Raw genomic sequence first — 25,716 nt, 5'->3', positions numbered from 1 at the left:
CCCAGAGGAGCAATACCAATAAGATGCAATCCATAAATCAATATATATATATAAATAAATCAATAGCACTATAAACCTAAATGGGCAGTGGTGGAGTACCAGATGGTCAATGTCCTCCAATAAGGGATTAAAAGGTAAAAGTGTACATGCAAGAGACGCAAAAAAAAAAAAAGAATAATTAAGACATTTCATAGGGAATTCAAATTGTAAGAGTTTCTTTAGAAGGCAACAGCCCTCCACCACACACCCAAAGTGCGGCACAAAAACACACCAGGCGGAGAATTCCAGCTGCTCCCAAAGACGACAGGTTTAAAACTATTATCAAGTGGAGAGCAGATACCAGGGCTTTAGGACTTCCTTGAATTGAAAGCAAAATCTGACTAACCGCCACAGCACGTCATAGGAATAACATTCAGAGGCAGACGACACATTGCATGGATCTAACGCTTTCATATAAAAGTCACTTGAAATCAAGCATGCATAGGTCAGAACCCTTAAAATGTCAAAGAGTTGTGATTGTGCACCCAAGGAACACATGAGGTTAAGGTCGAGATTGGCTACTTGATCTTATTTTCAGTGAGCACACTACTAGCAGAAGTGGCCTCCTAAAAAGGTATTCAACTTCACCTGCACATTATTTAGGACACATGAATGTTGAGCAACCCACATCAGCTGGCGGCAAGTGTGTTGAGGTCAAGCGGATGTGACCAAAAACACAAGTGTGGAGACAAGGACGTGTTTCTGTGAAGTACCAAATTAGCCAGAAATTGTAAACTACTCACATAAATCGCGCATTATTTTGAAGTCTTTCCCTCAGCCACACAAATTCTCTGAACCGCCTCCTAACACGAGAGGTCTTTAGCGTAAAGCACATGCTGTTCGTCTGCAGAGAGGATTCAGAAACAAGATTCAATATTAAAACAAGGTTAAAGGAAAAACAAGCATTGTATCTGAGCACACCTGCAGGCATACCATAATAACACATTCAGTTTCAACGACACAAACAGCTTTGGGGGTTGTTCTTTGTATATAGGACACAATTGAAATAGCTATAAGCAGGAGCAATGCTAATCTACAAATAGCTTTGTTTTGTACTGGAAAAGGTTGACAGTTTACTCCTGAAGAGTAAATCTCTTTCCAGGGTGCGAATTTGAAAGGCACACCTGTAAAACTGGCAGGTGTGTTCAGGGAGAGGGGTTCTCCAGAGGGGAAAACTCACTGAGAAATGAAAAAAAAAGTTATCACGTATACTGGAAAATGTCGCATGAGCAACATTCTTTTTGCATATCTGCTCATACGAGAATTCAATTCACACGTTTTCCAGTAGTGTACCCTGGAAACCTGTAATTACTACTTAGTTCCAGACGAAACCTGGAAACCTTTGAATTGTAAAAGGATGAGTCAACACACCCACGCAAACTCATAAACCCATGTGGTACAGATGTACTCATTTATTGAGTATCGGTCTCCAAGTGCTTCAAACGCAATATAGAGGAGGCTGTTTTTAAAAAATAACTTTAAAAAGTAAGTTAAAACTCTGCAGCAGTAAGCCTTTATACCCATGAAACCCTAACCTTGAAAGTTTACACTCTTTAAGTGAGTCTACTTGGGGAAATGTAATGGATTAGAGGACTGCAAATGAAGGTATTAAACTTGTCAGTTACATCTGCACGCATGAGCGATCACCCCTCACCTGCAAGAAAAGCCTTCTATTAGGCGATGCCATAAAAGTAATATTACCCAGGTCCTAAAGCCATGCCCAGCGTGGACTTCAATATACAACACGGGATAGTGTTTCACTTCACGTAAACCTTCCAGTGAATTAATTGTGGACAAGTGCCACACAAAATAGATACAAAAATACACATCCTTTCCATAGTCTGATCAGTAATCAAAATAGTTCAATTGTGAATTGAAACGTGCAGTCTACTCACGTGAACACAAATCTCGTAGTCTATGTACGAGTGCCAGTAATCTTCCTTCTGTAGCTGCGGGTCTCGCACCCAGACTCGTATCTCTTCCTGTAACGGCATGACAGACAGGTCAGGGTCCGAGCTGCTCCCCAGAGACGTGACTAAAGCGTGCACAGCGGTTCTGCTGCCCCGGATTTGCGGAAGTAAACTCACAAGCAAGGAAGCTTAAATAGCCTGTCTGTAACCCCGGCCCCTCCCTCCGCCGAGGACCATGGTTTTGCCGCAGGTCACAAGCGCTGTCTTGCAATGGAATGGAATTTCTCAATTTAGGCAACGCGGAACTTCCCAATAGAAATACGGGGTTTGCCCTTCCAAACACAGACTTCAGATATCACAAAGATAAGAACAATTATAGACACAGTGAATTAACTGCTATCAACAGTGCCTGTAGAGGTACTCGACAAAAGGCAGTTACCCTGAAAAAGTTAAAACATTGCCACAAAATTACTTTTTCCCTTTCTTTTACTTTTCTGTACAGCGCTTGTGATGCGTTTAGACCGCTTCAGGGGACCCGGTCAAGGGGAAAATAACTGGAGAAAAAATGTAGAGGACAGTACTGCAGTTCGAGTGCCTTTGAACCTGTAGGCTTGGAGACAAGCACATTTTCACCCTGTAATGGCACGTTTGAACTCTGCCTCGATAGAAACTGCCGGCCCAAGGCAGTTCCATAGGTTTACGCTTTGTGACTGAAGGGATAATGTGTATTTTATATATTAATTTAGCAGTTTTATCTAGCGCTCCTGCTTCGGAGAGAGTATTAAAGGACTTCACTGACAATTTAGTAATAATGCACATGATAATAGCAGCATAACACTGGGTAACAGAAGGTCATGGTTACACACGCACGCACCATCCCCTCCCACTCCCCCCACTGAGTTTCTAATGAAACTCTTTTTGGTGTTGCTTATAACGATAGTGAATCTAGATGAATCAGCGCTAAATTAGGTACACAGTTTGTCCACTTACGGACAGATTCATCAAGCAGAAAACGGCTCGCAAAGGGACAGATTCGGAGAATCTGGCCCTTTGCGAGCGCTATTTTTGCATTTGGGATTCATCATCCCAAATGCAAAATTCGCATTTTTAGAAATCGCATATTTGCGAATAATTGCATTTAAGGAATCTCAATTAGAGATTCCTTAAATGCAATTAAAGAAGCATTTAAAAATTGCGAATTCGCTATTTTTGGCCGCTATTTCTGACTTCGTGGTAAATAGCGAAAACTGAGAAAATTGCATTTTGTGCATTTTTCTCAGTTGTATGTTACACACACACACACATGTCCTTTGGACATGTGTGTGCGCAACATCAGTCTACATTTTCATTACAGGGGTGCTACAGGGTGTCCTTTGGACACCCCTGGCACCCTTGAAATCGCATCCTTAATAAGGAATGTGTAGGAATCGCAATTTATTTAGCGATTCCTACATGAATCCCGTTTTACAAGTCCTTAATAGCGATTCCTTAATAATCGCTATTAAGGACTCGCAAAACGGGACAATAATGAATCTAGCTGTAAATGTTCCCATGGCAAGATGCGTGCTGATCCGTGTGGAAGTTGGGAGAGGGGAGTTATAGAGGTGGAACAAAACTCCCATAGGAACGTTTGCCCGAAACAACTGCTTAACGGAATGACGTCAAACGTGCCCTGGCACTAGCCCTTTACTCACAATAGTGCAATTAAGTGGCATGGTGTACATCTGTTCAGCAATGTTTGATTGATCTATTTGCATTACAAAAAGGTGTTAGGAGGGCATCAAAGGGATAATCAGCTAGAGACGTTTGTATCTCTTGATCGTATCTCTTGATAGTTCCGAGGACACAGATGCAAGGAAAGTTAAAGGAACAAAACTTGTGTTTTATTTATTTATTCATTTAAAGAGACCCTCCCCCCGCTTCCCCAGGCTAAGGAGCAAATTCTTTCCTCTTTAAATGGGGGACCGCAGACCCACACTCAAGCCCATGGAACCGGGGACTCTGAATGGAAGTAATACAAAATTGTTGCGGCAGTGCCCACATCAGGATGCCAAGTGTACCAAAACCCGCCATCATAAGTTTTTCCTTTGCTTGTCCCTTACAACTCATTTTGAGTGGTATAGACTGACAAACTGAACTCTTGCGAACTGGGACTTCATCCTGCGCCATTGCTGGCTGTAAAGCGTTTGCGGGAAATAACCTTTCGGCTGAGAGGTTATCGGACTCCTGATGTGGCAAGATCGATGCTGCATAACGGACAGAACTCGATTACTTGAGGACAGATTCTGAAAAACAGCAATTGGTTTGTATAAGCATCACTGAACTTGTAATTTCATGTACTGTGTGGTTTTCTTTGCATTAACCCTGTTATTACATCAGATTTTAACTGTATTTAACTGTATTTCTGTCACTATCTGTATTCTTGAGGCATTAGATAAATGTTATCTCTATCGATTCGGTCTCGTTCTTTTGGTGATAGTTCTTGTCTCAAGGATTTCATACTAATGGCTGATAAAGGTGCTAAGTCATTAGTGTGAAGTGAACAATTATCTATTCCAGGTCCTCCTAGGATAATTGTTCATTCCCTGACTATTCTAGTCCCTTTTATCTCAACACATGACCCATCGGAGGCCCAAGAAATGGTAAATGGTAGCAGCTTTGTAAGGTAATCCAAAGGAGAAGGGACACAAAACGAGAATTAACGATTGGGGTATGGGCCTAATTGTTTGAGTACATGTTGAAGAAGTTGGGAAAATTCATTATTTATTAAAAATTTCCGCGACAAGTTTCTGCTAGATCACAGTGAAAAATAAAGAATCAAAAAACGTAAATTCACATAATGTGGACATGGGGGCTGGTAAACGCTATGTGGACAGGGTCACATGTGTGATTGCACCAAGCAATTAGGGGTTCAGTGGTTGTGAGCAGGGAATGGCGGAAGCCCTGAGGACAACACAGCCCGGAGATCAATGCTGCTGTGCACAGGCAAAGGTAGACGGGGCTAGGCATATGCCCAGAGGCCAATTTCCACTGGGCACGACCAAAGTTCGTGCATTATAGGGGCTGGGTGCATGAGCGATTAGATACAGTGCCTAGCTGAAGCAGCTACACAATCTCTTGTGTGCATGGCCGAAAGCCACGAGCAGCAGAGATTGATTATATAAAGGAGGTTGAGGATATCCTCCAAAATAAAATAAATATTGACGGTAAAAAAAAAAAAAACTGGTTACTTCTGCATTTAATGCGTATGTGGGGGTTGTGTTTCGGGACAAACAAGAGACTTGTTAGTAAAAACTCGCAGCCAACCCATGAGGCCACTGGCAACGAGTGGCTTCATTAATTTTCTCAGTTTCTCCAGCTATTATCCAACATCTAGCTGAACCATTTCACGCTCACGTCTCCGAGTAGGTCCCCATATTGGGTGGGACAAACTCCTTTCTGCTGTACATCTTGGCTTAAAAGTTGCTGAATTTCTTTTTACTCACAAAAGTGTTTTTCCACCAGTGGCCACGGTAACAAACACCACAAGTAACAAGTCCATTCTCAGGTGGCAGGCACTACTAGCAATTGACTGACTGCTGATTTCATTTAATAGCTTGGCCTTTATAAGACTGAGTTGAGGTAAGAAGTCCTCGTGGCCAATAACCTTGAGGCTGAAACCACAAGGAGTAATGGAGTGTATAAGGTTTCCATTCCCTTGGAGTTGTCCACTGAGTAGGGATTGTTCCAGAGCCTAAAATGTCTCCATCCACGTTTGGCAAACCATCTTCAAGCGTTAAACCCCCAAAATAAAAAATAAAAAGTGATATTCAGGTGGGGTCCTCTCCATCTCAATATCTAAAACAGAAGAAGACCATTCCAGGGGCATTCAACGTTTGATGATCAGGTGGAAAGACGATGGGTCACTCCAAAATACTGTATTTCAAACAAACAAGTCTGCAAGAGCTGAATATAAAAGTGCCTGCTGTAAATATATATTTTCATGACTGGGCTAGTAGCAATCTTATGAAACACGTTGAGCTAAATTCACAATGGGTTTGAAGAGCCTCTACTAAGCAGTATCTTGCAACCAACATGAAGTTGAAATGCTCAACCAGAAAACGTTTGCAAGTTGTCAACGCAAACCTGGAGAGTGAGGTCAAGACCAGAAATGTGGTTGTCAATGGATGGTAGCCTACACCATCTGCTAACCCAGACATGGAACAATACGCGCTACCGCACCAGACAGCTATAAAGACAAAAGGGCTTGGTCTGAACTCTAAAGATTTTCCTTCACCAGCGAGAAAATTATAATTTCATTAATATATCCAATATCAAGAACATGGGCCTCCGGAAACCTAGAATTTACGGTACTGCCTTTCTTCCGGACATAACGAGAAATTCACTTGGTCAGTGTCTTGGGTATTTCTTGAAACCGGATGAGGCCACTCCATTAATGGTAACTTACCCGTCCTTTCCAACAACGAGGCTGATGGTGTTTTTCTGAGATTGAGTTCTCTTGGTTTGTTTTTCTGTGTTTCAAAGAAAATGATCTTTGAATTTGTCAAATAAATTATCTATTGAAGGAGGTGTAGGAGAGTAGGGTCTGCAATCCTATGATCACCCAGATTTTTTGCTTTTGTTTCACTGGTTTACGACTTTCTCGGGCTGTGGGCCTGCCAATCAGACCCACAGCCTAGCTGTTCTCTCGCTAAATTGATGTGTACCTCAGGTGCATTACCCAATTGGAACTGGGCCACCTTGTTAGACCCTGTAACTCAGGGCGTCGGTGTACCCAGGGCCTACCAGGGGCTGAAGCATGTATTATGCCACCCCTGGATGGCCATCTAAATCTGACACAACTGGCTGCGCGACAGCTGGGGCAACGTGGCGTACTTGCCCGTTGCTTTAGGTATAGTATACCTATATCTAACCCTCAAATGGACACCCGAATTCCTATCAGTCACTCCTATGGCAGGCCTTGACAATCCTGAAGACAGAGTGCGTGGAATCGTGTGAATTGGGCTCTGGCACGAGCCGAGCCCGGTTGCAGCTTGCGGAACCAAGACCCAATGGCTGTTCCATGATAACGCATACCATATCGCTAACTTCGGTATCGCGTTATCAAGACATGTCGAGTAAGGTGTCATACGAATCGGGATACTGACCCCTCACCAATACTGGCGACGGGGTTAGCATTCCGCCCTTCTAGAGGGACACGCCATGTACGTAACTGTGAACCCCGGTTAAAGTTAACTGAAGCCTCAGCTCCACAAAATGGATGCTGCCACCACAGACACGAGTCTGACCTCCTGCTGCTGGGAGTCCTTCCAGCGAGGAGCGCTTGGACAAAGGGTTTCCTGTCCGGGGCGGTGTTCGCACCATCCCAGACAGGGTTTTGTGTATCCTGGGTAGGCAGGGCTTTACAGGAAGGTGACTGCGGAGTGGCACCCCGGTGCTCACTACGCATCTGCCGGCTAGAACCAGTTCCAGGGGCACCCCAGCCCCTGACCTGGGGAAAGTCCGGCAATGGGAGAGGGGTGTAACCACCCCCCTTCCTGGTCCCACCCCTAGGGCAGGACCTAGTCAAGTACCCACCCCTTTCTTTAGGATAAAGGCAGGAGCGGGGACCCTTCCAAATCAGATCATCTTTGAATCAAGAATACTTTCTACGAAAGGAACTCTCGATTTCTTCTCAAGATTTCTCCCTTGTGGCTAAGGAGTAGTCACCCTGCATCCGCAGGCACAATCTAAGAACTCTGCGGTTTGCTGCAAGTCCTTCCTCAGGAATCCGACTGCCCAGCTCGACGAGAACCGGCTTCCCTGGCACCTCTGACCTCTACCCACATCGCCAGCTCAGCTGAGATCTGTGGGTGCGACGAGACCTCGAGGGACCGGCCATCATCAGAACCTGCACGATTTCTTAAACCAGTACGACCGCCGAGGGATCCTCTGGTGAGTGCTTTGGGGTTCGAGAAGCCCAGAGTCTGAGCAGCTCCAGCACCGAAGTGCAGCCTCCCAGCATCTCCACGATCTGCGTGGGGCCCTTCTGCTTTTGCCGCTCAACACGTTGTCTGGTTACTAGCCGCTGGCTTGTGACCTTCTTGACGACACCCGACAACCAACGCTGCTGGTCTGGTTGCTCCAGACTGGCCTTTGCTCCCTTCTGAGAGAGGAGCACCCCGGACCCTCCTGGTCCACTCAAGACGCCATTTTAGGCCAACCACGTGGCCCTGAAATTTGCCAAGGCTTGTTGCCCCAATCCTGGGCCCAGCGACGCCGACAGCATCAACCTTCGTGGGACAGCTCGCACCTCCATCCTGGTCGCCGACAACGCCTCCTGGTCCGTGAGACTGCAGAGCCTAGCGTCGCCCACTCACCTAGTCGAGGTGACGATCATCCGGTGCCCTCCTGGTACCCTCTGACTACTGGCTAGTAGTTACGAACTTGGTCCCCTCTGCTTTCAGGTGTCATCCATCTCTGATCCAGGCTTGGATCTCTACGAACAATCTCCACTGGTCGCCGGCCAGCAACTCCTTCCTTCCGGCTCCTGGCTCGTCAGCGAGGACTCCCGACGTCTGTAAAGACTTGTGCAGCCGCAGCCCTTGGGCTAGGTAACTTCGGCATTTTGGTGCCCGCATAGCCTCCTTATTTAAGGGTCCTGAGTCCCTACCGCTTCCGACTTGCCTTATCGGGTCCGCCCGAGACCACTAAACTTTCCGTGCCCTCGGGCACTTGTATTGATTGTGCACTTAAAGTATTTTCCTAAGAGTTTCGTTGTGTGCTTAGTACCCTGTCCTCATAAAGAGTACAGGGCTGTTGTGATTCTAATAAATACACTGTTTATTTTCATAACACTTGTGTGGTGTCCTTTCACTTGGTGTTCAAGGGGTATGTGATGGTATAACAGCTGGCTTAACACGCCCTCTAGAGTTTAGCCCGAAGACTGCTCGTATCCACGCTACTAGGATAGCTGGTCTAAGGTTGACTTACAACCAATCACCATAAGGGTCGTTTGGACCGATGCATAGTGATCACTAGAATAGTGAGCACTGCATATCGGGCCAACTTCTCACAGGAGGGTGATGAGAATACTTACAAAGTAACATGGAAAGACTTCTTAGATTAGCATGGCTAGTGTGTCATGCACATATGTGAAATAGGGTAGGGCTATGACCTTTCTCAAGATTTGCCCGGCGCTAACCGCCTTTGTACCATTTAAATTACCAAGCAATGAGGCAGGCGCCGGAGACCAGAAGGCAGGAAACAGAAGTTTTATTCCGACGGAGCAGAACACATCAGATCAGACAACAAGGTATCGTCTCGAGGTGCTCTAACAGCCTCTCTGAGGCCTGGCCTCTTATACACTGGTTTATGGCATGTGACCTTTCTTTATTACAATCATAACATTGTGAAGTAAGGAAAAAGACATCCCCATAATCCTCGTGTCAATCCCACCCCCATATACCTTCACAATAGAGGTCCTCAACCTGCTGATAAGGGATGAAAGAGGTAGCCGAGTGGATGACGACCAGCCACCTGAAGCTGAACTCGGACAAGACGGAGGTCCTCATCCTGGGCTCCTCACCCTCCGCCTGGGACGACTCCTGGTGGCCTCCCGCCCTGGGCACCGCACCCAAACCGACAGACCATGCACGCAACCTGGGCTTCATCCTGGACTCCTCCCTCTCCATGTCCAGGCAAGTCAACGCCGTCTCCTCGTCGTGCTTCAACATCCTACGCATGCTACGGAAGATCTTCTGGTGGATCCCCACAGAGACCAGGAAGACCGTCACCCAGGCCCTCGTCACCAGCCGACTGGACTACGGCAACGCCCTCTACGCCGGCACCACCGCCAAGCTCCAGATGAGACTCCAGCGGATCCAAAACGCCTCAGCCAGACTCATCCTCGACATCCCACGAACCAGCCACATCTCCGGACATCTGAGAGACCTCCACTGGCTCCCCGTCAGCAAGAGAGTCACCTTCCGCCTCCTCACCCACGCACACAAAGCCCTACACGACCAAGGCCCGAGCTACCTCAACAGCCGAGTCAACTTCTACGCTCCCAAACGCCACCTCCGATCAGCCAACCACGCCCTCGCCGCCGTCCCCCGCATCCGAAGAGCGACTACAGGAGGAAGGTCCTTCTCCTACCTGGCCGCCAAGACCTGGAACTCCCTCCCGACCGACCTGCGCCTGACCCAAGACCACCTCTCCTTCAGGAAGAAGCTGAAGACCTGGCTGTTTGAGCAGTAGCGGCACCCCCCCCCCTCCCCCCCCCCCCCCCCAGCGCCTTGAGACCCTACGGGTATGTAGCGCGCTCTATAAATGTCACTGATTGATTGATTGATTGATAAGAGGAGGGGGCCATCACGCAGCTGAGTGTTTCGCCAAGTCTTAGGATGTGTGCGCCTGATCATATCCCAGGGGGTGGGGAGGCCCTGATCAACAGTGTGTCCTTTGAAGAGGGGCGACTCCATACAATGAGGGGCAGTAAATGGTATCTCCCGGCTTAGGCGATGGCCTCGGACCTGTGTGGACAGTCGGACACGGGGTAAGGGGTCATAAGGTTTATCAACAGAGGGGCATTCATGGGAGGAGAGGAGGTGCTGGTCAGGCGCAGGCGTGACTCCCAAGGACAGGGTCATGCAGAAGGGTTAGGCTCATGAGAGGGAGGGAGGGGGAGCCAGGATGCGCGGAGGATGCTTGCTGGGTCAGAGGGGCGCGCTGGCGATAGATCGCGGACAGGGAGACCATGATACCAAAATGGCCGTTGTGCGCGCTGTACGTGGGTGACAAGCTGGCGCAGATGATGTTCAGCCCGTAAACTAAAATTCCACAGTCCTCCCTTTTAACATGTCTCGCCAACTTGTCAGTTCGGATTTATCCCCATAAGGCCACGTATTTCTACTTCATAGAGGGGACTCATGTGCTCATTTCGGAAGTCCAAAGTCTTTGGGCACATACAGTTAGAAACAAAACTGCACAAAGATGGCAGACATTGGACACCTAAACAACACCCACATAATATCACAACAGGTATCAGTACGAAGGAAAACAACCTCCAACCCCAGTTCCTTAAAGTGTCCCAAAACCAGCTCCCAAGCGACCATCCTTCCTGCTCTTGGTGAACCTCTGAGGAAAGTCTGTGGAGGTGCTCAATGGCTTTGTAGACTGAAGGCGAGTCATCTGGCACGTAGGTGCAGCAGCTAGATCCGATGATGCGGCATGCTCCTCCTCGGTCGGCTAGGACCACGTCTAGGACAAGGCGGTTTTGAAGGGTCACAAGGCGGACCGCCTGAAGCTCCGCCGTGTTGTTGGCGAGGATGCCAGCCGTGATGTTGATCGTTGTTTCTACTGCCTGGGTCAGGTGTCGGATAGCGCGGCTGTTTGCCATTGGGCCCCACAGAGGAACAAGTCCCTTTGCTGCATCTAGGAACTGAGCTCCAGTAGAGTCGGCTTGTTCAATGTCATCTGCACGCCTCTGCCGGTGATGGTTGGCAGGGGCTACATACGTGGGTGGAAGAACGAAGGCAATGTAGCAGATACCCTTCCAACCTTTCGGGAGCCAGGTGTAAGCTTTGGTGCCACACACAAAGTACATATTAGGAGAAGCAACAAAGGAAGGGGGATCAACTGAGTCCAAAGTTCTGGTGATTCGGCAGGAACTGTGACCCACCAGCAGTGTTCCATGGCCTTCGAGACACACAAGACCTGTGACATTGATAACAGACAAAGCCACAGTCAGAGTGGCGGTAGTTTGTTTCTGCAGATGAGAGAACGTGGGTCTAGCTGGATTGTGGAGTACCTGTACTTCGACTCGTTCTTTGGCTGGAATGTCTTCAAGGAAGGTGGCGCCCGTGAGCGCAGGACACAGGGCAGCAGAGGTCTTTCCCGTTTTGTTCAGCCAGAACCCAGAGTAGAAGTGCGACACTGTCTGGCTGGAAGTGGCGTTGTCCTTGTGGCTCTCTTGCATGAGGATCAACCAGGCGAGGCAGGAGCCGTGAATTGAGAAAGGAGAAGGTATGAAGGGGATGGAGTGTCCAGTGGCATGCGGGAGCAACCCGCAGATCCAGCAGTTCGTAGCATTTGCAGCAAGGTTGTGTTGGTGCAACAGCTGCACGAAGGAATTGTTCCAGAATTCCCTGCGCCTTTCTCGGAGCTGAGGCGACAGGGAGATCAGGTGATGCTCTTTCATGGGGGTCGGTTGTGCAGTAGGTAGCAATGCCTCATGAGCAGTGTTCCCAGTAAGCCGCGCGGGTGCGCGCCCGCGCATCTATAGGGCACCGAGCGCGCAGTGTCTCCTGTGAAGCGCGCACACGTTCTCACCGCCGCCCGCTTTTAAAGCGCAAGCGGTGAAAAACGGCAATTTCCCTGTTGCCTAGGGCCTTTGTGAAACTATTCATGTTAATCACAGCGCCCATTATGCGCTGCAATTAACAAGAATACTTTCACAAATTCCCCACAATCAGCCCGCAGCCTCTCACTATTCATAAAAGACACGCATCACGTCCAATAGCATGACGTGTGCTTTTACACGTCATGCTTTCCGACTTGCGACATTTCTTTTCTAAATAGAGCGCGGCTGGGTGCTGATTGTGGGCCATTATGAAACTATTTATGTTGATTGCAGCGCATAACAGTGCTGCAATTAACAGAAATCCTTTCACAAAGGCCCAGAATCAGCCCGCAGCCAGAATCCATTAAAGATGCAGCAAGTCTAAAAGCATGACGTGTAAAAGCACACGTCATGATTTTTGACTTGATGCGTGTCTTTTCTCAATAGCGAGAGGCTGAGGGCTGATTGTGGGAATTAGTGAAAGTATCCCTGTTAATTGCAGCGCATAATGGGCGCTGTGATTAACAGGAATACTTACTTTTCACTTATTTCACTTGTCCTACTGATGCGTGCAACGCTTGGAAAAATTGGGTTTCCCTTCGGGTAAGTGCACAAAACCCCACTCGCTCGCGGTACTTCACATCCAATAACAATATTGGCGTACGTACAGTGCACAGGTCAAAGCAAACATTCTTGCATCACTTGAGGCAACATTTTTTTCCTATTTCAATATGTTGAAAAGTTCGTTTTTTTTTTAGATGTTTTGCATGTGAAATTTATGTACAGGTCTGGTCACAATTTGGCCCAACCGAATGCATTTAAATGTACAGAAAAATGTCTCGAAGTTGAGAAAGGGTCTGAAGGGGCGCACGGGGGCCCTGCATGCGGAGACCACCGCCAAGTCTTTGCTGAAACGGAACACACATGTTTTATTTAATAAAATATTGATTTGACCCCTGAATGAGGCGCATTGAAGTGTCTGCGTGTCGTTCTCACAGCGCTAGCTTTCTTCATGGCGCACAGAAGATACATACGTCCTTGGCTCTCACCACCTTCCTGCACCCTAGAACAGTAACTGCAGACAGTCCCTGGTTTCTATTAACCACCGACTAGCAAGGTACCTCGATATCGCAAGGATGAAAAAGCTGCAGGCTGTCGAAGGGAGTGAAAGTGTAAAGATGCAGTTGTTGGAGGCCATCGCCAGAGGGACGTGATTTGCATAACTCCTGCCACTAGCATGTATGTCCCAATGAAACTCCGGACAGGCAGCTCTTTGAAGTGACAACACATTTTCTTGTGGGGAACTCCATGTTGTCACCTCATAGCTTTCATCACCACCACTTCGTTAAATGTCAACGTTAGTCAAATGTGAATGTAAAAGTCCAGCTAGTTATGTACTGCTTTAACATGTTTAGAGATAAGTTTGCAATGGGTTGCCTGCCTTGTTGTAATATTAAGCAGCAAACTCAACAAAAACATTTCCATGTGCATCGTAAACCGTAGACTCTACAAACCCCGAAGTTCAGGTCTTCCTGCCGGTTTCTTTCACGCACTTGTGTGTTAATGTCAGTGTAAAAGTTCCTGCGTGTTTGAAACGGCTCCTTCAATATGCAAGTGAGGTGCAAATTTATAACGCACACAGAAGAACACGCACTCTTTACCAACAGCAAATAGTATTTAAATTCACTGACCAGTCTCAGCAGGGCAGCATGTGCATTCCTCTTTTGGCTCGCCCCTTCTACTCCCACTCAATTCTCACACCTAATCACAGTCCCCGATTCGTCTTTCCTTTGCCATTTACTGCCTCCTCTCTCCTCCCATTCTCCGCTATTCCACGTATCTTCTTTTCACTTCACTGTCTGACACACCCATCCTCGCGCAATCCTGCACCTTAACTTTCTCCCTATCTTCCTCTCCCTACTTTATTATGTCTCGCCCCACCCCATCCCCAGCCTTCGCTCTCTTCCATTCACCATTTATCCCCCGTCCTTTCCCCTCCTCCTTTCACTCAGTCATTCCATTCGTACCCCTCCTTCATTCACCACTGCCTCTCACTCTTCTGTTATTTTCTTTCCTACTCTCGCCTCTATTAGTTCTCTTCTTCTCTAGATCTTTCCCTCTTTGCTATCTCACCCCTCACTACTCTCCTGTCCTCTCCTCTATTTTCTTCATCCGTTCTTCCTCCAATGTCCCCTCTCAGTGCCTGTAGGTGGTTTTTGCAGCTGTGTCGTTTATGTCCCATGCCTGGCCGCTCCTTCCACCGTCTCAGATAATATAGTTTAGTTTTTTTTTTTAAATGATATGCCTTTATTTCTACAGCGTCCGTTACTGCACATGACCCCACATCAGTGGCCTGCATATGTACCTGGGTGCTGTGTGAGCAAGATGTACACTTCACAGCGTATTAAAAAATTAGTTATCTTTACCTCCTCACATGCAGTTAGTTTCAGTACCATCCGTCCGAAGGTGAAATGTATCAAAGAATTTAAGACCAGTAGATGATGTAGCCCCCAGGCTAACGTACATGCTTATAAGGTCCAAAAGGCGACCCAAATACTTATAAGGGATTGGCTATGCCAATGCTTGTTTGAATGTGCCAGTCACCCTACAGACTCACTTACTTTCTTAATATGCTCTAAGCAGCTGCTACATCAGGCTATTCTCCACTGAGCCCCCTTGAACCCGGATTGCTCCTTTCAAACATATTGCCACCACATGCAACCACGACAGTGTAACCACTTATTCGAGACAGAGCAAGACGCAGCTCTACACTCTGCTTTAATTCACACACTGTGAATATGCTGTGACAGCCCAGCCAAGTGCCATTCATTGTGCAACAATCTCAGGCATTGCGGTAATGTGGAAACTTTTCTTTAAATGCGTTAGTATAACGTGCAATGCATGGCACTTGCAGAGCTGCATTCAACGGCTAGGAGGGACACTTTCTCGCGAATAAAATCAAGCAGTGAAGACAAGGGAAACATAACAATTTCAGAAATTGCGCCCATTTAAGCTACGAGAAACTCTAAGAAATCTTAAAATCACTATAAAACACAGGAAATTGCATGGCATTCCGTTAGTGGGGAAACGCAAGTGGTGAAGGTGTGGGCTGCAAGACTGTTTATATCTCCCCTCCAGCAGAGGCCACAACCAAAAACCATCAAAAAGAACACATTCTCTATTAGCTGCCAATATTTTTTTAGATATTATATTTCACATTTCCATGCTTTCTGTCTACTTAAGAGTGACACAAGTGCCAAATGTTTGACAGCTAGTGTGGCATTTTCCCGAGAGTGAAACCAAGCGATGAAGTGCATGGAAACAGATAAATAATGGAAATTACACCCTCTCGAAAAATAAGACCTACAATATCTTGAAACTGCTTCAAAACCCCTGAAATGGAAAGTTAAGATACTGATATGATTTGTGTGCCCACAAGATATAAAAATAAAGAAATCATCCTAATACAGCTCATACCTCCCATACATCTGTACTTTATTGCACCTTAATACAGCTAAGCACATCTTGCTGAAATCAAATGAACACAGGGCGGATACTTTGATATTGCGGACAGTACAACAATAGGCAAAATCACGTATAGCTGGAATTTTTACATTTTATCTGTACATACTACAAAGAACAAATATGAATAGAAAACCGGTTTAAAAGTGTTCTGGGGGTGTTCTATGAGCGACTAACACTTAAGGTAAACATATAAAGTAACATATAAAGAAATGGCACGTTACAAATGAATACAATTTCGTTTTTCAGTCCTTGTTAGTGTCAGGTCCACCTTTGCAGACTCTTTGAATAACAATTAATGTCAAATTTTTATCTAGGGTGAGTTACCTGACTGCTACTTTCCACCAGTGCCTGAGAGCAGCTTGTTTTAGTGCTTCAGCCGGGGAGGAAGGGAGAAAGTCTATAGCTGCAATTTAAAGATGTGTCAGAGCGCATGGAAAACCACAGGCAGTTCTCTTCAGCAGTAAAATCTTATGATGGTACCAACGTTGGAGTCTTGTGCTTTTCTAAACCCAAAGTGTACTTGCCTGTGTAACCAATTCTTGTCATGGCGTGTGTATCCAAATTGCAAACCTGCCTTAAGACCCTTAACGTGCACTGTATGTGTGGAAATGCACAGTTTTTCCACTTTTTTAAGCAAAGATTTGGAGTGATATTTCGCGCTGCACCCGCACATGCAATCTGGTTCCTGGCGCACATAGCCTTCCCTGCAGCGCACATAGACCCTACACTGCCACCCACAGAGGAAAAAAATTAGAGGGAACATTGCTCATGAGCCGGTGTGCTTTCCTCCAAAATCCAGAAGGAGGTCATGAGGAGGAGGCAGAAGAGGAAGACAATAAAGAGGGCGATTGTCTTTGATTTGTGCAAATTGTCAGTCTTTGGGTTTCTATAGTGGGTATTTCCTGTTGCTTCCATCATCTTCTTATCTGGCGCTTCCATCATCTTCTTATCTGGCGCTTCCATCATCTTCAAGGGGGCTCGGTAGCGGGCAGAACCGCAGACTTCGTTTAGCTTCTCTCCCGGTAACCCTTGGTTGTGCTTAGGTCACCGTTCTGAGATTCAACTTAGTCCGTGGCCTACTTAGCCGAAGCTCCCTCCTTTCGACGCAGGAAATACCCTTCTCTGGATGGCACAGTGGGATCAGAGAATTTTGCAAGTTCGAGTGCCTCAGTATCGGGATAACAGTTCAATGTCGGTCGGTCTTTGTTCAGGAGCTCTTCTTGGGTGCTGACGCTTTCTGTCGTGGCCAGGTTTGCAGAGACCTTCCGACAGTGATGTGCGTGCAGCCAGTGCCTCTTCCCCTCCACTCGAAGCGCCGTCCGTGTGGTAATCAGCACTTGCCAGGGGCCCGTCCACCGGGGTTCCAGACTCTTGGTCCGTTGGAAATTTCGTATTAGAACGAAATCTCCCGGTTGGATGTAGTGGCCGGGGCCCCTGGAAGCATCGGGGATGGCCTGCTGCACCTGTTGATGAATGACAGACAACGTCTTAGTTAATTTGCACAAATAATCAGACAGTAGGACGTCCGGGACGTCATGAATGGAGGTTGGCTTGGGAGCAGTCCAGAGGTTCATCGGTCGCCCGAATACAACCTCGTAGGGGGTCAAATGGTGTTTGGTGGGAGTAGAGCGCATTGATAGCAAGGCCAAAGGGAGAGCGTCTGGCCATTTAAGTCCGGTGGTTGCCACTATTTTTGACAATTTCAACTTCAGTGTGGCATTATGGCGTTCCACCAGACCGGCGGATTGGGGGTGGAAGACCGCATGAAACCTTTGCTTCACCCCCAACCCTTTTAAGATTAATTGGATAACCTCAGCTATGAAGTGGGGGCCATTGTCGCTCCATAAAATTCGGCAAAGGCCATAGCGAGGAAAGAATTCTTTCAGTAGTACTTTGGCAGTAGTCATGGCAGTGTTGTCACGGGTTGGATAGGCCTCTACCCATTTGCTGAAGGCACATACAATGACTAGTACATACTTCAAGCCCTGGCATCTCTCTAGTTGGATGTAGTCCATCTGAAGGACCTCAAAGGGGTGATTGGGGGTCCCAAACCCTCCCCGGGGTACCACAGTTCCCTTCCCGGGGTTATGTTGCAAACAGATAAGGCACTGCTGGACTAGGCGTCTAGCTGAGTCGGGGATTTTGTCGTTGTGCCAGACTTTGGAAATGAGTTCGATCATGGGTGCAGATCCTATGTGTGCGGGGGAATGTGCCATAGTCAGTATGGGGATCAGGTATGAGTCAGGCAGCAACCATTTGTTTGCATCTTTTGTTCGCCAGCAGCCCTCATCATCCTTCAAACCCACCCCTGCCCATTCAGTCAGTTCATGGGGGGTGCTGGCCGACTGGATGTCTCTGATCATTTCCCTTGTGTCAGTCCATTTCTCTGCTTGTGACCTGGTCACATACATGCGTGTCACTGTCCTATTCTCAGCTGTGGTTCGTGCAGTGATGTCAGCCAGTGCATTCCCTTGTCCGACTAAGTCTGTCACCTTCTTGTGTGCCTGGCATTTGATCACCGCTAGTCGTGTGGGGAGGAGAACCGCTTCAATCAGGGCAGAAACCAGATCTCCGTGAAGGATAGGGGTGCCGTGGGACGTCAGAAATCCCCTCTCCCTCCACAGGAGCCCAAAATGGTGAACCACCCCGAAGGCATACTGGCTGTCTGTATATACGTTCGCGGTGGTCCCTGCGGCTATGATGCATGCTCGTGTGAGGGCTATCAGCTCTGCTGCCTGGGCAGATCGTTGTGTGATGCAGGCTGTTTCAACTACTGTTCGGGCTGTCGTTACTGCATAGGCAGCTGAAGTGGTGCCATCTGGGAGTTTGATGCATGAGCCGTCTACCCATAGCTCTCCATCAGGGTCTGTAAAAGCAGTGTCTCGGAGGTCAACTCTACTCCTAGTCTGTTCGTCCGTGAGGGTCACACAGTCGTGTATGGGAGGCGCGTCGGGGTCAGGCAAGGGCAACAGGGTGGCAGGATTCAAAGTCGTGCATCTCTTCAGTGTAATGTGGGGTGCAAGTAGGGTCAACTCGTACCCTGTCAGTCGTGCGCTAGTCAAATGTTGAGTCTTTGTCTGGTTCAAAAGGGTGTCGACTGCATGGGGTACTAACACGGTGAGGGAGTTTGAAAGTACTATTCCTTCGCTCTGGCGGATAGAGACAGCAGCGGCAGCTACTGCTCAAAGGCAGGCAGGCAAAGCTCTGGCTACAGGGTCAAGAGTGGCAGAGAAGTAAACACAAGGGCGCTGCTTAGGACCAATTGATTGAGTTAGGACAGACAATGCACACCCCTCCCTTTCGTGGGTGAAGAGGGAGAAGGGTTTGGAGTAATCCGGGGTTCCTAGGACGGGTGCTGAACAGAGTGCATCCCGTAATTCCTTAAAGGATGCTTGACACTCAGTAGTCCAAGGAAGCGGGGAGGGGACATCTTTGGTCAACAGGGCAAGTAGTGGTTTCACGATGAGGCTGTAATTAGGTAACCACTGTCTGCAAAAAGAAGTTAGGCCAACCAAAGAGCGGACTTGCTTTTGTGTTTTCGGGACGGGGGTGTCTAGGATGGTTTGGATTCGGTCGGGTGTGAGTTTCCTCCCTTCTTTGGACAGGAGATGGCCTAGGTATGTCACTTGTGGCTGGCAGAACTGTAATTTCTTTTTGGAAACTTTATGGCCATTTTCTGCAAGAAAGTGTAGGAGTTGGACGGAGGCTGTGGTTGCGAGGGGGTGGTGTCAGCCGCCAAAAGGATATCATCGACATATTGGATCAACACCACTCCATCTGGTAGCCGGAAGGCATCCAGCTGTCTTTTGAGGGCCTGGCTGTAAATGCTCGGGCTTTCAGTGTACCCCTCGGGAGCTCTACAAAATCGGTACGAGCGGGATTTTAAGGTGAAGCCGAAGAGGTAACGGCTGTCTGGATGGATGGGGATAGAGAAAAACGCATTCTTGAGGTCGATAACAGTGAAGGTGGTGGCAGTGGACGGGATGAGGGTCAGAATGGTGGTGATATCTGAGACTACGGGGTATTGGGGTACAACCACTTTGTTAATCTCTCGCAGGTCGATGATGAAGCGGTACGCTTTCTCATCTCCTTCACCTTGTTTCTTAACAATAGGTAGGATTGGGCTGTTGCAGACATTGCTAACCACTTCTTCAACCACTCCTGCATCCACCAGAGATTGAATAATCGCTACCAGTGCCTTCTCGCCCTCAGGGGAAATCCGATATTGTGGGAGTTTCGGGAGCATAGCATCCTGTCTTACAGTTATATGAATAGGGTCAATCATCATTCGTCCCACATCAGAGTCATTTTTGGCCCATAGATACGGAGGCAGGGTATCAAGCAAGGACAGGTCAGCATCAGTTATGGAGCACATGTGTCGTGCAGGGCAAGTTTTGGGTATGTCTGGGTTGTCGTACAGGATGACTCGGATTCCATCTGGGGAACACCTAATGGTGGCTCGAAAATGTTTCAGTAAGTCAATGCCCATAATGGCGTCAGGGGAGTTGGAGGAGAGCAGAAATGTCGCGTCAGTAGTGTTGTTTTCTAGGTCAAAGGTGATAGATACGGACAGGGGGTTAGTGGAGGGCGTCCCATCGAAACCTATCGATGTAATGTGTGAGCCAGACAAGGGTGCCCTTGGAATCAGTCGTTTCGATAACACACTACGTGTCGCCCCAGTGTCTACCAAAAATGGAGACTCTGTACCCAGGACCTTAGCGGTGACATAAGGACCTTGCTGGTCAACACAGAGCTCGACTGGATCCCTCCCTTGCCCCTGGCAGTCCTATGCAAAATCGGGGGCATTCTCACCGTCGGATAGTTGATATTGGTTCTGTCGGGGGCGGTCAAATGTGTTCAATCTCCCTGATCTGTCATTGTTGGTGTCGTTTGTGTGCCCTCGTCCTTGTCCCCTATTTCTTGGTCCACCCGCTACATCCCTGGGGTCCCTATTTCTGTTCATCTCTAGCAGAACCGGACACTGGGATTTCCAGTGGCCGAATCCTTTGCAAAAGGCACACTGGTCATTGCTAATGTCTCTACGTCCAGTGTGGGGTGTCGGGGTGTGGTCTTTGGGAGGTGGATTTCTAGGGGCGGTCGATTGGTAGTCCCCCCTGTGGGGTTCCCGTCCGACCGCTATACCTTGTATCTGGGCTATCATTACCCTTTCTTTCAAATCTTTCTTCTTTTTCTCGGACGCCCTATCATTCTCATTTTTCTGGTGCTCGTAATACTGAGCCATCTGAAGGATAGCTGCGGGTTTGGAGGCCCCCCAACTACTCTCACTCGTCTGCAGTTTTTGGGAGACCTCTTGTGATAGCCCCTTCACATAATTCTGTACAAACAGGTGTTGTCCGGTTGCGGTGGTCATGTCTTGGCCACTGTAGTCGGAGAACACTGTCTCGAATCGGGAGAAGTATTCTGACACATCTTCCTGGGGTTTCTGACGACAGGCCGTGACTATCGACCAATCTACCTTTTTCTCTGGGATCAGTGTCTTTAATTTCTGAACTATTTTGTCTGGGAGTTCCAATATGTCTTTTACTGGCTTCCTTCCGGGCTCTCGCTGTCTGTCTAGGTCACTGAGTTGCTTCCAGGTATGTCCGAACAGATCCGTGTGGTCAGCCTTCCGGATTTGCTTCCACACGTCAGCTGGCAGGCACAGCCCGAAAAACAAATCAATGTCCGCTAAAGTCATTATCGTCGAACCCAAGGCCGTGGCTATTTCGGTATAAAATGCTGTCGGGTTCTTTCTTAAATTTATTTATTTATTTATTTATTTAGCATACTTATAGAGCGCAGACCTGTCACCCAGAGGGCATCCTGGCGCTTTGATCAGAGAACCCCCACCCTAAACAGCACAAACGCACAGCCATTACTTGGGAAAGAGATAGGTCTTTAAAGCCTTCCGGAATGGAAGATAGTCCTGGTGGCTCCTAAGAGTGAGTGGGAGAGAATTCCACAATTTGGCAGCCGCCACTCTGAATGAGCGGCCGCCCATCCTCACTCTTTGAAACCTAGGCACCACCAAAAGGTGAGCCGATGACGACCGCAAAAGACGTGGGGCAGAATACCATGCAAACATGTTTTGTAACGGGATAGGGCCTAGGAGGTGTACCGCTCTAAACACCAAACAGGCCGCTTTAAATTGGACCCGTAGATCTACCGGGAGCCAATGTAGATCGCGGAGCGCAAGAGTAAAAGAGCTGGATCTGGGTCGTGAGAGGGCCAGTTTAGCAGCCATATTCTGCACCCTCTGTAGCTTCCCTATCAAGTTTTTTGGGGCCCCCAGGAGAAGACCATTACAGTAATCAAGCCGGCTTAAAATAGTCCCACGGACTATTTCCGGCCTGGACTGGGCGGGGAGCAAAGGCAAAACTCTGCGTAGCATACGGAGCAGCATCATACATGTTCCCGTGGTTTTATTGACATGTAGATCTAATTGTAAGTTAGGGCCAAACATGACCCCTAAATTACGAGCTGACTCCGATGCCAACACTGGTTCGGAAAAGGTGCTAGGCCAGAAATCAGTGGGTAGAGGCCGCGGGATCCGATCAGTGGAACAGTGGAGCACCTCTGTCTTCGCGCTATTAAATTGCAAAGAATTTGCTCGAAGCCAGTCCGCTGTAGCTGCCATACAGCGATGGAAGGTGCTCAGCGAAATCGCATTGTTCCCTTCTAAGGAAAACACCAGCTGAGTGTCATCGGCATAATTAAATGCCGAGACCCCAAAAGATTTTATTAGCTGGATGAGTGGACGAAGGTACAGGTTGAACAATATCGGGCTGATGGCCGAGCCCTGTGGCACCCCCTGTCCAATTTTCCTTGGCTCCGAGCTGAAAGGTGGAAGTGACACCAACTGTTGCCTGCCCTCAAGATATGAAATCAGCCAATCTCTGGCCCCCTCGCAGATCCCGCACTCTTCCAGCCTCCGAACCAGGGTCCGATGGCAGACCGTGTCGAACGCGGCCGACATGTCGAGCAGCACCAAGAAGGCTGCCCGACCACTGTCGACACGCGAACGCAGGTTGTCCAGCACGGTCACAAGTGCGGTCTCCGTCCCATGACCAGGTCGGAAGCCAAACTGGTCCTCATCGAACCACCCAATATGTTCCAGGTAGCCGGAAAGAGATCGAGTTACCCACTTCTCTAAGATCTTAATGGGAAAGGGAAGTAAGGAGATCGGCCTATAGTTGGAGAGGCCGGCTGGATCCAAGGTTGGCTTTTTTAGCAGAGGCGACACCACTGCTAGCTTCCAGCAATCTGGGACAGATGCCGATTTCAAAGATTGCAGACAGATTGAAAACAAAGGCGGGAACAATTCTTCATGAAAAGTTTTCCAAAATTTAGGGGGCAGTGGGTCAAGCGGGGAACCAGATGACACCATGAAGGCCGTTTTACAAAATTCTTCAAAAGACGGAAGGGGGAAAGAGTTCAACCGTGGTGGACTGGGTGAGGTTCTCAAGTCCCCTGACCCAGATGCCAAGACGGCCGTCTGGGGTCGACTGGGTGAGCAGCCCGGAGCTCCCAGATCAGAGACTCCAATATGCGTCTGGGGTCGACTGGACTGCTCCCCCGGAGCTCCCACACCAACCGGCTGGGGTCGACTGGGTGAGCTGCCCGGAGCTCCCAGATCAGAGACTCCAATATGCGTCTGGGGTCGACTGGACTGCTCCCCCGGAGCTCCCACACCAACCGGCTGGGGTCGACTGGGTGAGCTGCCCGGAGCTCCCAGATCGAAAACGCCAGTGACCATCTGGGGTCGGCTGGGCTGCTCCCCCGGAGCTCCCATACCAACCGGCTGGGGTCGACTGGGTGAGCTGCCCGGAGCTCCCAGATCGAAAGCGCCAGTAACCGGCTGGGGTCGACTGGGCTGCTCCCCCGGAGCTCCCATACCAACCGGCTGGGGTCGACTGGGTGAGCTGCCCTGGGTTCCACACCCCCTGTCTGCGAGGCTAGCAGGGCAAGCCTCCTCAGTTGCAGGAAGTGTTAGGCCAGCCAGGATCTTGGCGGTCTTCTCCTCAAAGGCCAACGCCAGCGAGTCGCATAGAGCCTGAGAGGCCCGCACTGAGTTAGCTGCACAGACCGGATGGGACAAGTCCTTAACAATTTTAAATAGGGCTTGAGATTTATTAGGCGCCTGTAATAAGGATGTTTGTATAAAGGTCGCCTTAGCCTGCTTGATCTGCTCCTTATAACCTCTCAGTGCAAGTCTAAACAAGGCTTTAGCCGAGGGGGAATACTCCCTTCTCCATGCTCTCTCTGCCCGTTTGCAGCTCAACTTCAGGTGTTGTAGCTCCACCGTATACCAAGGAAAGGCCCGATTCGCCCTCGCTCTTGCTTTCCGAAGTGGCACGATGTTATCGAGGGACTCGGTAATAGACCGGCAGAAGGAAGAGTAGCTGTCTTCCACTGAGTTCCTCAGGTCAAAGCTGGCAGATAACAAAGGGGGCAGGGGGGCTAGACTGAGCAGTTTGGACCACGGTCGACCCACTTGCGAGAATCCTACCCCTGCAACCTCCGGGAGGTTATTCCCAAGGCAGGCAGAGTTTGTCTAAACGTTAAGATATCTTGTCGGTCCCATGGTTGGTAAACCCAATTGTACACAACCCTTCCTTTTGCATCTGCGTGATTAATATCATCGCTTGTTCCCTGGCCACGTGGCGGGATCCAGTAAGGGGCCGCTTCTCTGATGGGCATCATAGTATTGGCTACTTCTACTGAGGTCGTTTCAGGGACTGTAACCTTGGCTTCTGGTTTTTGTTCCGTGAGGTGGCGGAAGACCTCAAGCGTCTGCATGAAGAGCTCCGTCGCCCCACGTTCAGTCCCATCTCCAACATCAATCTTCCTATATAGCATTGTCAGTTTAGCGGGGCCCTTACTCTGATACCTATCTTCATAGGCGTTCAGGGTGTGGTAGCTGAATCGTAAAATGAAATGCCGTCTGTGGCTGTCGGCATGCGAGTTATACATGCTCATTGTGTATTCTTCGCTTTCCCTTCGTTCTACTAGTGTCTTTGCTATTTTGTCGATCCCATCCCGCTCATCTTTGCTCAACCTATTTGATCTGGCTGGTGGTTGCTTGCTAGCCTCGGGGTCATCTGGCGATGTTGTTAACGTGGCTGGTGCGGAGGCCGCGAGGGCTGGTGCACTAGCGCTGAGGTCACTTTCGGTCGCACTCGGGGCTTGCAAGCTTTGCTGGCAGGGGGCATATGGAGGGGGCATATAGATGATTGGGGGACCTAGCAGTAACTAATCGTTCGCCCGTTGTTTGGAGGGCAATTCAGGGTAGAGCGCAGAGGGGGTCCTGATAGGGCATTGACCTATCGACCCTGATTCTTGGTTTTGTGCAGCTGCTTTTCTTTCTTTTATTTCTTCTTCTAGTTGCTTAGCGGCTAGGTGGGCTGCCTTTCGTAATTCTTTCCCTATTTTTGCTTCTTCTCTTTTCTTCCGTTGTTCCGTTTCTTTGCGCCACATGCCAAGACTATCGAGCATAGTGGGCGTGGTCTTATTTTTCTGGAGCGCTATTTCCAATGTTTTTGTTTTATTTTCATCAAAGGAACCTATCAGTGGCCACTGACTTTCAGGGTTCTTCTTTGTATGTTTATGCCATAGCTTAGTATAAGCTATAGCGACTAGTCCATGCTTAGTGAACATGTCCTTATTAGGGGTGCCCTCCAGTGGAGCTGGATGGTTCATCTCTAATAAGCGGTCCGGGCTGTACAGGCTACCAATCAGTGGGGAGAAGATAGGCATGACGGGTTACAACGGGGACAAAGGTCTGCACTACCTATCTTATCACGGCGGACAAAGACTAGACAGAATATTTCTATTCTACGTTGTTTGTCGGCGGTGAATACCTCAAAAGAACCAATACCGAACACTTAATGTACGGTCAATCAAAACAATCAATGGGAAGAA

General features: G+C 48.5%; 1 protein-coding gene across 1 annotated transcript in view; it reads right to left on the bottom strand.

The window, feature by feature from the left end:
• Positions 1-25,716, bottom strand: part of SNX10 (sorting nexin 10) — a 314,131-nt gene that overhangs the window by 30,518 nt on the left and 257,897 nt on the right. The window contains exons 4-5 of the mRNA XM_086941694.1: positions 1,935-2,021; positions 783-883 (exon numbers count right to left, since the gene is read on the bottom strand). Coding sequence (XP_086797820.1) covers positions 783-883; positions 1,935-2,021 — 188 coding nt within the window. The remainder of the gene's footprint in view (positions 1-782; positions 884-1,934; positions 2,022-25,716) is intronic.

The sequence above is a fragment of the Lissotriton vulgaris genome, chromosome 10, assembly GCF_964263255.1.
Source record: "Lissotriton vulgaris chromosome 10, aLisVul1.2, whole genome shotgun sequence".
Classification (NCBI taxonomy): domain Eukaryota; kingdom Metazoa; phylum Chordata; class Amphibia; order Caudata; family Salamandridae; genus Lissotriton; species Lissotriton vulgaris.
Note: the sequence above shows the minus strand (reverse complement) of the source record. Positions and strands in the feature narration are given on the sequence as shown.